The sequence below is a fragment of the Aythya marila genome (genome assembly GCF_965140915.1).
Source record: "Aythya marila genome assembly, chromosome: 1".
NCBI lineage: Eukaryota > Metazoa > Chordata > Aves > Anseriformes > Anatidae > Aythya > Aythya marila.
This window is the reverse complement of record NC_139042.1, coordinates 66408416-66423159: the sequence shown is the minus strand read 5'-3', so window position 1 is coordinate 66423159 and position 14744 is coordinate 66408416. Positions and strand designations below refer to the sequence as shown.

General features: G+C 40.6%; 1 protein-coding gene across 1 annotated transcript in view; it reads left to right on the top strand.

Annotated features, from left to right (window-relative positions):
• SLC9A4 (solute carrier family 9 member A4) overlaps positions 1-11085 on the top strand; it is a gene marked incomplete at both ends in the record, with an annotated part of 33887 nt that extends 22802 nt beyond the window's left edge. The window contains 4 exons of the mRNA XM_082763282.1: positions 3735-3831; positions 5991-6122; positions 6749-6836; positions 10784-11085. Coding sequence (XP_082619408.1) covers positions 3735-3831; positions 5991-6122; positions 6749-6836; positions 10784-11085 — 619 coding nt within the window. The remainder of the gene's footprint in view (positions 1-3734; positions 3832-5990; positions 6123-6748; positions 6837-10783) is intronic.
• Between the last annotated feature and the right edge of the window lie 3659 nt (positions 11086-14744).

Sequence of the window (14744 nt, the reverse complement as noted above, 5' to 3'; positions counted from 1 at the left end):
TGTTCTTTGCTGAATGGATGATATTAAAAGAGATTGCATGTCTGTCAGGCTCCTTTCTGTCTGCTGTATTCCCTTAACTGCTCTGAGCCAAGAGTAAATGTGAAAGGCTGGTAGACAGTCTATGGCAAACAAACCACTTTCCTCTTCTTTTCTTGAGAGAAAAAGAAAATAAGACAAATTGCTTTAGAGTGGTTCAAAAATTCTCTCCCGAGATAAGCATTTAGACTGAAAAATATTCTATAATAAATAGAATATGACAGACTAGATTTTGCCATCTTTACTTTAAACTGTAATAAAATTCCACTGTGCATCAGCCTCTGATTTACAGATTTTCCTCTTGAGACAGACTTTTTAAAAATAAAATGTCACCTTTAAAAAAAAAAAAAAGTGACTCAGAACCTTTCTGATCCTTGGAGGCTGTGAGAGTGTTAGGAAAATACAAGTTTTCACAGCTCTGTTCTTCAGTAAGTGTCCACTGAGGAACCCTGGAGGAGACAGGATAGTGAGATAGTTGTGTCTTTGGTCTGAGACAATGCAGCAGTTCTTATAACTCCATTCTCCTGAGTGATTAAGTAAATCTGCTAAAGACTAAAATGTTTCTTAATGGAAGTATGCATAAATGATTTGATTTTTCTCACTGAGCTGGCTTATAACTAAGCTATCCTCAGTCAGCATACAAAAATCTGGTCATAAGCAATGGAGATTTTAAATCATATTCCAATCTATATCATGTATAGCAATATTTGTGGTGCTATAGTAGTAAAAAAAAAACTCATCAGCATTTCTGATCACTTTGCAGCATTTAGGGACATGAAGGGAAATACTCTATAACAATCAAGGTGGATGTCCATCACTGTAGATAAACTCTGTGCTCAGAAATTGCATTCATGCCGGTGTGAATCCTGCAGGTGGAGTGGGTATTCAATATGCACTAAGCATTTCCAGTGCAGATTGTAGAAATTTGTCCACATGCCGTGCAACAAAAAATCCACATGTAAATGAAAATAGAGCATTATGTTATGATGGCTTGGAGAATATTAACCTTAGAAATAAGAATTTTGAAGACAAAAGCATAGCCAAGCAAATATTATCAAAACTGTGTTTTTATGGTTTTATTTTGGAATTATACCCTAGGAATGCCCATTAGAGAGACAGAGATGAATCAACTCTGAGTTTAATTAATGCTGGATTCATATTACTGCAATATGGACTTGTGTAAAAGTAAATCTTACAGAGTATCAATACAGTAGAGATCAGAATAAAATGGCATTTTGTCTTTTGTGATGGTGCAGCTGTGCAAGAGCTGTGCCTGGTGAATAGTACTTCCTTCATAGGGTAAGTGAAGATTGGTGGAGAGTTCACAAAGTTCAAAATTTTGGTTAAAATACATAAAAAATAATTTTACAAGCATTGTGGAAGGAATTTTATTTCCTCCCTGTATCAACTATCTCCATGTCTTAAGAAGAGATACTGTCATGGTCTTCATTATGCAGAGAGAGGCAGTTTCCGTGGCATAGTATCAATTCAATATTTCCTTTGCAACTATATTGCCTGTGCCATTCTTTGTCATTAACATTCTAAAGGTTTTAATAAGAACAAATAAATATTTTCAATAATGGTTGCTTTATGGGTTTGGTAAAATACAATTTAAAAAAAAAAGTTTTTTAAATGTATTATATATTGCAAAATTTCAAAGCAACCCGTTCTTTATTACCATATGTATGTCTTGTTATCAGTTTTGTAGGTTAATATCTAATCCCATGGAAAGAATGCATACTTTTTATTTCTGCTTCAAAACAAGGCACATTATCTTCCTGCTGTTTGTTCTCTTGCTATTCCAGCTCAGCAAAACTTGGGGAATTTTACTGATTTTATATGTCACTTTAAAAGATATGCAATAAGCCTTTAAATGGCTTAGGAATGGCCTCCTCTTCTGTACTGGCATGTGGACAGGTCAGGTATGCAACTGGAAAGGTAAAGAGATTATCTGATGTCTTGCTGAAGTTCTACTCACCACTTTTCCTAGTTATTCCCAACAGCAAGGTGTAAAGACCCTATGGAGACATTTGGTGAAGTGAGGATGTGAGAGGCAGTTACTCCCTGTGACATTTACACCACTTGCACTGACTATGGATGTTCAATTTACATTACATAAATGCTGCATTTCATATACCAGTACTGGTTGACCAGCTGATTGCAATTAGATTGCCATTAGTCCCCAGAGGCTATGCTTATGTTTGCAAGGGGCTGCTGACAGCAGAGAGGCTGACTTCCTTTCTTGGAAAGTAGCATACATGGGCCGTCCTACAGCCTAGGACATGCCAGACCCAGTATGGAATAAAGGTGCATTGAAAGTGCTCACCTGGGAACTTGGAGGAATCCCTGGATCCTCTCAGTGGTAACCCTGAGAAATGAAAGCAAGCAAAAAGCTAACTAACCAATCAACCAAAAACACGAGCTGGACTGAAATTATGTGGTTGTGGTTGTCTTTCTTCCTTGCTGGTAAATATCTAGGTTTGTTATTGTTGCTGGTGCTGAGAACTGATCTGTGTCCATCATACATTTGTTGGGAAGGATTTCTCAAAGCCAGGATAAGATTTCTAGTCAAAGCCAGGAAAAGAGTCCATTTCTCTCCCTGTGTCTTCTTAGATTATAGCATGAAATTGTGGTAACATTGTTCAATTAGCTGCAATTGCAAAATTCAAACCTTTTCCCTATGATTACAGTATAATCTTAGTTTTGTTTGAATCTAATTTCCTTTGCCGTTAAAAGTTATTTTATTTCAGAAGGAGTAAAAAATAAATATACACAAAACTGTGGCAATACTGTATGTTGATAACAATCCCTTCCTTAATTGCACAATTTACAGACAGAACTTAAAAGACATCACTGAGCTGAAAATAAAGATTTAGGATAAAATTTTAAACAAGAGAAAAGAAAAAAATGGAGAAAGGGAAAAACCAGAAACAACAAGATGAACTCAAACTGATTCATCCTGGATGATGACTATCTGTTTCCCTTTCTTTTCTTGGGAATTGAGCCGAACACTAACTCTCACACAGATTGACTGACTTAGCAGGTCCAGTTAACATTTCACAGCAGCCTTCATGTATTGTTTTGCTAGTGAAAAGGACAGGCAGTTACAAATGACTGTCAGCTTCTTGTCCCAGTTTGCTAAAAATGCAAAGATTGCTATCTCTTAGGTAGTTCTTTTATTTTAAATGGAGAAACAGGTTTAGTACCAAGGAAATCCTATATGTTCCTTTAGCCACAGAGAGGTCTTTTGGACTCTAGTCAGGGTGTGTTTTATCTCTTAAGGATGTACCATGGTTTCTCAGAGGAGTTAAAACCAGCAGAACAGCAAGGCCCAGACTGTTACGCCATGATGAACAGATTCAAATGGAGGAAATTGCAATACCTTCCTGTTGGTTGCCCAATCTAATCCTTAATTATGAAATTCCTTCTAAAGCACTTTGAAGGACAAGGAAACTTGTCTGCTGTCAGCTCTATAAAGGCTGTGGATTTGCTCTGACTGCCCAGTGTTTTGATAAAACCTGGGAAGGAGCCAAGCCTGACATTGTTCATTCAGCTTTGGATGATTTTGTGCCGTCACTGGTTACTGAAAGGCTCTTCGCCGCCTTCTGTCCTAATACAAAAAGCAGCTCATGCATCATTTCATAGCACTAGCATTTCACCAACCTAATGTCATAATTAAACTTCTCCTTTATTTCCAGGAGCTTTAGAAATCGGCGTGTGCACAGGCTCTCCCCTGCTGAGGTGGAGTCCATGAGAAATGTCCTGACACATAACCTATACCAAGTGCGACAAAGGGTGTGTGAGTCGCCTTCTATTGTGCAGTGTTTGCGGACCAAAAGCTCTTGTTTGCCCTCCTTACCTCATGGCAAGGGCAGTGTTAGTGGTGGGACCAGCCCATGGCTGTACAATGAAGGGAAGGAGGCCAGCCTCAGAGCTTGCTACCCAGTGGAAAACAAAAAAAGCAGGTTTTTCCATCAGCTTTTCACACTTGAGAGCAGCAGAAAAATCCAGGAAAATCCAGGAGTGAGCTGTAGAGGTCAGGCTTCCCTCACTGTACAGCTACCTGCATCTCAGAAATGGCCTTTCTGAGGCTGCTGGATCTCCCTGGCCAAGGCTGGCCTCCCAGGTCCTCTCCCTGCATCACCTGTGACCTGCTTCTGCTGGGGTGCTCCCACAGCCGCACGGGCCACCCGCCTCACACTGTAGCTCAGACAGTGTATTTTCAGCAATAGCCACAGCACATTTTCCAAGCAACCCACCCACAGTAGAGCCTTAAGACCCAAAGGTGTGACAAGGCCCCTCAGGGACCCCCTGCTTTGCTGATGCCTGGGAAGCTGGGTTGGCAGCAGATGCCTACGTGGCATGGCAGCAGGATGGGGGTGAGTGGGGCAAGCAGCATCCGAGCACCCCCAGTCTGGCAGGGCTTCAATCACTCCCAGGCTGGCAGGGTTTCGTGGGAGGCAGCAGGATGGCGGGTCGCCAGAAGCCGCCAAACTCTTCTGCGGAGGTGGTAAACCATGGCCCAAAGTCAGCTGAGAGGCAGGCTGGTGTGTCCTCCCCCTGCGTGGGAGTTACAGTTTCCCCTTGCCAAAAGAGGAAAAAAAAAAAAAAAAAAGTTCCACCATTCCACCTCCTTCAGAGTTTCATTTTACAAGTTCCCCCCCCCTCCCCCCCAAAAAAAAAAAAAAAGCTTAGCAGAGATTTGTTTTGCAGAAATTTGTACTGGTTTTGCTGCGGACCAAGTTATCCTATCTGTTTAATTCAGTCTTGGGCCCTGAATATGTAACTGAGTGCTCTCATACAGCAAGGAGTGGGAGAGGATATAGAGGATATAACCTTGAAATTATGCAGATAAATGAAACTAGCTCGTGTAACACACATTTGCTAGAAAAAGCTAGGCCCTGCTCATTTAAATGTGTCAGTATTAATATGATATTCATTCCCAATATTGTTTGATTTGCCACGGCCAATTATCCTTATGATATTAATTTCTTATCTTGCCAGCAACAATTTGCATATATGGCTGCCTCTTAGCTGAAATGACCTCTCTCTCTTCAAAATCAATTACAGTAATGACCATTAGTGCCAGTCACTTCCTATGTGGCATTGAGGTCTGTGTGCTTTGGAAATAAAAGATTGGAAGTAAAATAATACTACTTCTAATACTTCACTTTAAACTTTGAAGGCCTGATTGTGCTTTGCCTTATCCAAGCCACTTTGAAAGTACCTATTCCAGTCAAGTTAAGATCAGATTCTGCATTTGAAGACATTTTTGTAAACTTAAGTGATTCTTTCTCTTTTAGGCAGAGAATTAATCTCTTTCCCTTCATTTAACAAGAAGTAAACAATAAATTAAAAATCTTGTCCTAAAAAATGTTGAGCTTTAGGGTAACCTTAAGGTGTAATTTGTCCTAATATGGAAAGGAAACTGAGCTGTGCATCTCCTTCTAGAGATGTACTCTTAGCATTATGTTTACCTCCCAGTCACGTTTGCAACTTGCTCTGGCGCAGTAGTATGAGTACCAAGGCTCAGGGGTGGGCTAACCAGATATTTGTTTCTTTGGACCTGCCTCATACCTGTAGCTCCCAACTGCATGATCAGGGGAGGGCTGAGGGGGAGGTAAAGCTCAGAGGTGTTAACAGGCTAGTGCAGGTGGATGTTTTATGGTGCTCTTCAAGCAGGCATCAAAAAGAGCATCAAAATGCAGCCCTAGAGGTAGCACAGGCAGCTGGGAGTGGGGGTAGTCCAGGGCTTACAGCTGTGCTCATACGTCCTCACACCTTGCTGTGCAGAGTGAGGTTAGTGCAAGGCTGTGTTTTTCCACAAGTTGCCAAAAAAACCCATGGCAAGTCTGTGGCGTGCCCTTGGCCCTGTGACCGACAAGGCTGTGCAGCTTTATCTAATTAACTTTGTGAGTGCAAAGGAAACTAACAGAGTGAACTTTCTGTTACAGGCACCGTCGTACAACCGCCACAACCTGCCCACCAACACCAGAGAGAAACAAGCCCAGGAAATCCTCATCCGTCGGCAGCACAGCCTGAGGCAGAGTTGCAGGAAGGGAAACAGCTTACCTTGGGGTAGACCGGTACCTGTTATGCAAACTGCTGTTCATGTAATCAAAACAGAGAAAAAAAAAAATCCTCTGCTTTTCCATAAATAGGGAAAGAGACACACATTTTTATATGCTTTTTACAATTAAAATGGATACTCTCCCCAGTGCAGCACCTAAGAAGAAAGGATTCCACTTAGCATGTAGACAGCCACATTTTTAATGTCCTACCACTATACGTCAGTTAAAAATTGCATACTATGTCTAGAAGTAGTAAAATAATGCAACCTTCATTGTTTTGGCATGTGCAAAGCAAGGTATAATCACACCTATGTGAGCTTGTAGCCTCACAAAAAGCCTGATCCAAAGGCCTTGACACCCTGACACCACAGTTTGAGCTTTGGATCAGTAAGGTAAGATTTGTTTGACCATATGTAGGCATTGGATAGCATAGCTGAGATAATCACTGTTAAATAATAGAAATAAATTCTTGCTGGATACAATTCCATTTTATTCATACTTGTCACCTGAAATAGGAAAGGTGAATCTTAGAAGAGCATATTTCTCTCTACTGACTGTAAAACACCCCTAGGCCTATTAAAACAGACACAGATTTTCACTGGAGCCGAAGCTGAGTTCAACCCATGTCTGTCTGTACGCAGGCTAGCACCACGGGCACACGCTACCTCTCCTTGCCGCAGGGCCATGGCCAGCCCACTTGGCGAAAAGCCAGGCACGTTACTTTTACAGGTAATGGAAATGTTTTATGTTCTATCCTGCTCCAGTAGTGAAAGATACTTGGCCAATTGTTTGGTGGATTTAACAGTACTCAATGAACACTGCCATGGAAATCCCTGGTCTCTTTAAATGAGTTACACCCTTCTCTCCTATCTTTTTATCTGTGCCATTTATATGGTCATGACTGCTGCAGTTTCTGTCTTGTTCCAGCACCACCTACTTTTCTCTTTTTTTCTTCTTGCACAAATTCTCCTCTGATCCCTGAAGTTTGACCTGGTCATGAGGGCATGTGCATAAGCCCAAGAAAGCAAATTGTCTGTTTCCTGCAGCCCCACAGACTCAGCTGCATGCAGAACTGTAAGGAGATGCTGATGCTGGTAGCCTAATAGAGGCGAGGCTGACACAGAGCCATGCCTACAGGGCCAGTGGGCAGTGAAGCTGAGCAGAAGTTCCCAACAGCATGCCCACACACCATACTTCAGTGTATGCACACACGCATACACACAACCAACCACCCTGAGCAGCACAGTGAGTACAGCACACACACAAACACATAGCACCAACAGTATCATCCTGTTCTCTTCTCTGACTGATCAGGATGAAGAGCTGGTAGTGGAAAATTGTATGCATGCACGTATGCATACACATGCACTGTAGATCCCTCCATAAGTGGCCTTGGCCACCCAGTCTTCCCCCTTGCTGGTTCCTGGGTCCCCCTTACCCTGTATGCAGATACATATGTACAAACCAGTCTCTCTGGTACCTGGTCTAGACTGTGGCCCTACCAGTAGCCACCCCATGTTCTCTCCAGTCACTGGTCTGGATCTCCTGGTCCATCCGATAGCTAGTTCACAGCCCTGCCCTCTTCAGTGTCTGTCCCATAGTCATGGTTGCTCCAACACTTGCTTCCCAAGCCTCTTGTCCTACTCAGTGGCTCCTCTGGCTTGATGATTGCTAGTGGTTTTGCACTGATATATACCCACACAATATGAGTGGGCCCCAGTCCCTCTGGTTGCTGGCATTCAGACCTTCATGCACATGTGCACAGAGTACAGGGAGCTGCTCACTCAGGAAAACAGACACATGTGGAGTTTAATGAGAAGACAGGAAAAAACTGTCCTGATCTGGCGCAAGGCATGGCCAGACACATGTCCTGACCAGCCTCTGTTTAAATGCATCCATTCCCTTTCCATCCCCTTTTCTCTCTGTTTTACTGCACTTGTCCCATACTCCCCAAACCACCCTAATTCCTTCCTTTACCCACCTTTGGTTCCTTCCCTGAAGATCTCATCATAAGTCTTGTATGATCCCCAGATACTTTCCCCTGGCATCCTGGCAATTACCTGGCCTCTTCTTCCTTTTTCCAGCTTGCTCTCTGTGATCTTTCCGTAGTGATTGTATTTATATTGTATTGTGGACATAGAATAATTCAAACGGTACTGAAACGAGATGGTAAGTTTGTCCAGAAATACCAGTATTACTACAGAATACCACCCATCCATAAACCCTTAATTAAGAAGACAGAGATAAAGGATTGAGCAACACTGAATTGCCCAAGGAGACATAGCAGGACAGTGTCAGAGAAAGTATGGAATTTAGGACACTTGAATGTCCAGCATTATCTCCCTATATAATTTTCCTGACTACTTTATGAGTTTTTTTTATGTGACCCTGAAATATATTGGGTACCTCTGAAAATTACTTCTGATTTCTGGAAAAACTAGCTACAGTGATTGAAAGTATATTTTTAATCATTGTCTTTGTATCAAAACCTGGACAACAAAGATCCTTTCCTGCAGGTGCAAAACTATTTTTTCTTTCTTCTCTTTCTGTTTTACTCTGAAAGAGATGAAAGCAAAAGAGATCTGTGTAGGCAAACCATCCCCTTGGTGCTGTGCACCCACACGTGGTAGAGGCAGAACAGAAACCCATAGGATCTATTCAGAGAGGAAGATCAAAGTTACTCATGGGGATTTTTGTTATTATTTCTTTTATTTTTTTTTATTTTAAAGAGCTGGTTATTTTCTGTTCTGTTTGTCAGGATGTGGGGGATATGCGTCTTTGAGTCTTTCTGAAAGACTCAAATTGTTCTACACAGCAGCCTCAGACCTGAAAGCATTTCAGATGCTTTCAAAGGACCAAGTCCTGATATCACAAACAGGCATGTTATTTCAGCAGGGTGAGGAATAAATCTTGAAGCAGTGAATATAGGTACATTTTTAGTAATACTCAGCCCTACATTTCAGACCTGCCTTGTGATCTCTTTGAATAATTGTACTTCTTGGCTTGGCTTCTGGCATCCTAAAACTCCATAAAATATTCTGTACAGTTCTTGTGAAAATCAAATATATATCAAATTCAAACCTGAACATGTTCTCTTATAATCTCTGTACAACATATACTTCAAAATGAACTAATTTAAATCTTGTCTTATTGCTTCTTTTTTGTTTCCACTAGAGTACAAGGCTTTCCTACTATTAAAGGGGACTTGCTGTGAATTATCAGATTAAAGGGAAAACAGGGTGGGGAGTAATAAAGGTATATAAATCAAATAAGTCAAATAATTCAGAATTGTATTTACTTTGAAAAGAACACTCAGTTAACATTCTATGATTCCATGATCATCTCTGGACCCTAGAGTAGCATTCACACCACTTGAAAAGTCTACTTCAGGAGGAAACCACCATAAATTCCCCTCATATAATCAATATTAGGATGAGATGAATTGCAGTTGGGAACTGAGAAAAGAAATACTCAGTATACATGAAACAGAATGACAACTTCATGTAAATACATATATCTTTAGAGAGAAAAATACCACTTGTTTATGCCTGAAGTCCTCCTGGAACAAGCACCCTCCAGCAAGCTTGTTTTAACTCATACATAGCATGCGCAGAAATTTTAGTAACCAACAGGACAGAAATGACTACAAATAGATCCTCAAACTGACCAACAGCTCTTCCTGCCTTTCATAAAAGTGAATGATTTCTTTGGCAGTATACATCAATCAAAACTTGTAACACTGATGTCCTTCTTGAGTGTCTCATAGCACTAAGTAGAAGTCCTTGAAATCTGAAAATATCTTTAAAAATAATAATAATAAAAAAGCTTTAAATAACTTAGTTATTAAGCTGAAATAACCTAATAAGTTTTGACTGTGTGACTGTATCCAATACATGTGAGCTTTACCTGCAGCAGGGTATGGTCTAAATTTTGTTATTTATGGTCTTTATCTCACCAAACTTCCCAGCGTGTTAGGAGTTGTTCTTTAAATTAACTGACTAATATGCTACTGTGCAGTCAGAGTAGAAGTAACCCTAAGAAGAGTTACAAAGTATATTTTGTAAACTCAACAGAATAAAAGAGTTAGGACCTATCACAGTCACATTTTAATTGTGTACTTGGAGCACTGCAAGGTGGTAGGAGCAGGTCTGACACACCCAATGTAATCAAAGCGCCCTAGAGTCAAACTCCTGGTTTCGGGTGAAACTGTTTTCTTCCCAGTTGTTAACCACAGGTGACTGGTTATCTTGATTTTCAGTGGTGCTAGAGTCATCTTCTTAGTGAGTTTTACAATTATTTTCAACTATGGCACTAGATATACTTGTGATATTGGTTGAAATGTACATAAAGGAGTGATCTTGCCCTGTGAAGGCATGAGCTGCTTTACAAGGTGTGGAAAGATACCTGAATTTTTTCTTTCACTGGGGTTTCAGAGTAGAGGCAAAATCAATAACATCTCTGAAACATCATCTTTGGTATGAAAATAAAGATCTAGGGTTATTTTTAATTCTTGACTGCTCTCTTATTCTATAGTAATTATTTAAAATGATTCCATTTTAGGCTTTAAAACTATAATGCTGTATAATGTTGAATACCTTTCAATTGTCCTTGCCAATATCATGGTGTTTCTCTTTTTTTCTGCTTCATTGCATGAATTCTTTGTTCTTTTCCCTCAGATCACCCCAGAAGCAACTCTGAGGCTGGCATCCCAGTAAGGTTCAGACCCCAGCCCCGACTACGGCCGCTCGAAACAAAGCACCACCAGGAGGAGCTGATTCCAATGGCACGCTTAGACAGACGTGTCTGCCCATCCAATTTCTCAGGTGAAAGAGGAAATTCAACCAGTCAGCATCGTTTAACCAGAGCAGACAATCTAACTCTAATGCCAAAAACTCGATTCAATGGGGGAGAAGTTGAGGGCTATGAGTCAGAAGAAGAGACAGAAACAATGGCACCAGCCAGGCCATTAGACATATGAGGAGCAGAGAAGAGTGATGTTCACATCTCTAGGGTCCTCTGCGCGCTGCTCCAGAGAAAATAACAGAGCTCTTATATGAACCAAACCACAAATTTCCTTTTGGGACCAGTGCACTCATTCTTGTATCACTTTCAAACACTGTATCAAGGTACTTAGTGGCTCAGAGAAGAATCAAATTATTATATGTTTATGTAAAGTTTACTTTTCAACAAAGCACTGTAGAAAAGAGGGGAATATGGTCTTCGTAGGGATTTGGACATGGATTTAAATGACAATAGTTGGGCACAGGTGGTACTATAGATGGGAGCTGATAATGTCTTCCTCTGTATTATGACTTAAATCTGGGTGAAAGAAATACTGAAGGACATGGTTAAGACATGAGTGCCCAAACTGGTAACTTCAATTTGCCTAGAGCTTTGTATCTCAGATTAGTTAAGATATTTCAGATATAAGTGAAAAACAGGCTTATTTAGGGCACCTAAATGTCAATGAAGATGCCTAAAAGGATAGTTAAATCAAAAGGATGTTTTAGTGGATATTTGCAGCACTTGAATGGCATCTCAAGCTTTGCATTTTTCACAAAACAAAAACAAAAACAAAAACATTTTTGCATGTTTCAAGTCAATTGCTGTGAAGGTTCATGGCTCCTGTGATTCAACCAACTTCAGCATGGAGACACCTGTCACCCATCTCCAGTTGTTTTGGATGAAGAAAGGAGGCATCCTGTACTTACAAATCCAGAGAGGATTCTTCAGCCAGGGGTGCTATTGGAAGGCCAGCACAAAGCTCAACAGTTTCATTTGCAAACATGGGTCTGCAAGAATGTGAACAGTAGTCCTGTGGTTATAGCTCTAGTCTAGGGAGCAAGAGGCTTCAGTCACAGAACATCTAACCTCCCTCCCTCTCTCCCACCTTGCTGGGGCTGCCCAAATTGCTGGACCACTCTTCACACTGAAGCTGGACCAGCATCACAGATGGGAAGCAAGAGGCTGGGACAAAAGGTGAAAGAAAGCCTGACTTTGTAGCCTGCTGGCTAGCAGGAAAGAAGGGCTCTGTGTTGTGCTCCCAGGTTTCTAGGGTGTTTGTCTATATGTTGCACAGAGAAGCATTTACTAAAAAAGCAAAAATAACCAGAGGCATATGTACTGGATCCCCTGACTCCTCAACCTTCCTACTGAGCTCCCTTCCAACTGGCTCTGTGTACCCATGCTCTAGTCTCAGCAGTGGAAATCCGTGGTGGTAAGGGCACAGGAGACAAGCAGCTGTGGAAGCGTAGGTCAGTTTGGATAAAGTCTAAAATGCTTGCCAAAAATGCCAGTCACCTAGTGCCTGCGACAGAGCTTCTTTCTGCAAAATGGAAGAAGCATCATTACCATCATGTCTTAGAACTGTAGGTGAGTAGATTTTATGCAAAGGAATGATTTGAGTCCAGAAGTCCATAAACCCACTTTTGCAGCTGCACTAAACTGAACTCTGCAGCTGAGAAATGCACAAAGTTCAGTCATGCTTTCTTCATAATTCACTTTCTCTCCTCCACTCAAAGTGCACTGAACTGTGCAATTTGAAGTCTGTAAATGGCACTGCAAGAATCAAAGAGGTAAGAATCAGTGATAAGAGTGCCACCCTTCTGGTTTTGGGGAAGGATGTTACTGTAATGAGCACTTGTATGTCTTAGTCCAGAAGACCTTTGAGGTATAAATTATGATTTCATCGCATGTCAAGCAATGTATTTCTGATTCAAGATAGGTAGCATCTAAACTAACAGATTAGGAATGTACAACCAAAGGAAAAAAATAAAATAACTTTCCTCCCTTTTTCTCAGGTTTGAAGTTTTATATTTAGCAGGTCATAACAAATCATCTGTATTGAAATTATACAAAGATTTCTGAATCTGTTCTGTTTGCTTTTCCTCATTGTGCCAGAGAAATTAGTCAACTTCCTTTTATGAAAGGATAGGTTTCGGCTTTTTTACTGACAGTGAGCAAGCAAGCAAATACAGTTCTGTACCTGAAAATCAACAAATAAATTCAACTACACCAAAAGAAGTGCTGCACATAGTTTTTAAACAAAAACCCTGTGCCATCCCTCAATCCTATTGCAAGTTATATCACATACTGTAAATCTCAGTGAAAACACTATTTTAAGAAAGAAGAGTGATCATACAAAATCAGGTCTTGAATTGCACTATGAGCTACCCAGTTGCTATGTGAAATTTAACTGAGGGCAAAATCAGCTCTTGCGTGAGTGGTCCTTAGATCACACAGCTGATGTAGATGCATGGAAAGGGGAAGCAGAGAGTTAGGACCTGCTTCTGCATTGCAAAGTCAGGAGACAGTGGGTTCTCCAAAACTAGCTGGTGGAAAATGTGGACTGGAGGCAATCTTTGGACACAGCGATGAACAGAAAGTTGTACCCTGAGAGGAGGGTGAAAATGGGATAATGTTTTGTCTTCAAAGGGAGGTTTAGAAGAGAGATTAAACAGAGGAATTACTGTGAGCTGCAAATTCAGCATTTCCTTTTTAAGAAGATTTAATGAACAGGTTGTCTGGGGGAACTGGACAGGTACAAACTCTGTGTGAGATGAGGAATGCTAATGGAATGTCTGGAGTGACATGGAAAGGGACTAGACACGCATTGTGAAATCCCAGTTTTGTCAGGGTATTTTTGAAAGGAATGCTCAAAACTGCCTACCATATTCTCTATTAATCGCCATAAAAGTTGTTGAGTATTTACATAGCTACATGTAATAAGCAGGGAGCAAAGGATTCAATTTGCAGTGACCATTTATATTAGAAGAGGAGAAAAATAAGTCTTTCTAAAATACAAATAAAGCTAGTGCATGGCTGGAATCACAGCTCCCACTTTTGGTTCATTCCTAATCTTTCCTCTTAAGAAACCAGTGAGCCAGAACTTCAGAGAGTGTGAAGCCACAGAGCATCCAGCAGTTAACAGAGCTGTCCCAGCTTCTGTAGTCTGTCCCACAAACTTGTTAAGTCTATTTTTGTTTTGCTTTCCTAGCAATTAGAAAGAAGGACTGGAAGAAAATTTCTTTCTGTGCCATTAGTCACTGTTAATGGGCTTGCTGGCTGTTAGCCAAGAAATCATGCTGAAGATACCTGTATAAAATATGCTCTAATATATAAAGTTGCACTGCTTATTTCTTTTCACAGGCATTTCATACTTGTGAAAAAAAAATATATATATATATATATAGATATATATATTTAAAGAAGCAGATTACTTATGTTTTAAATGACAATAACTACAGCAATATTTCATTACAAGCAACTTATTCTATGTCTATAGACCCACTGGCCTGGTCCATAAAGAAAACCAAAGTCGTTTAGGGCATGAGTTGAAACCCACTACTGGCTTGTAAGTGCTTGTGTGTGGGCATTCCTAAACTCCAAGCTGGGTTGCATCCAGGAAATTTGTGCTGGTAAATTTACAAAGGTAAGTCAATTCAATCCAAGATCTCCCTTTTCAGACTGGTACAGCTCTATTTACTCAGGAATTTAAATTGTGCTTTGATTTAAGGTGAGCTGACACAAGAAACTCATGCCCAGAAGGTGAAGTATCAGTATTCAAAATCCAGAGAACAGAGACTGAGGGAGTTAAAACTTTTTCCTCGGGGCAGAAGGATAGTATCGAACAAAGGT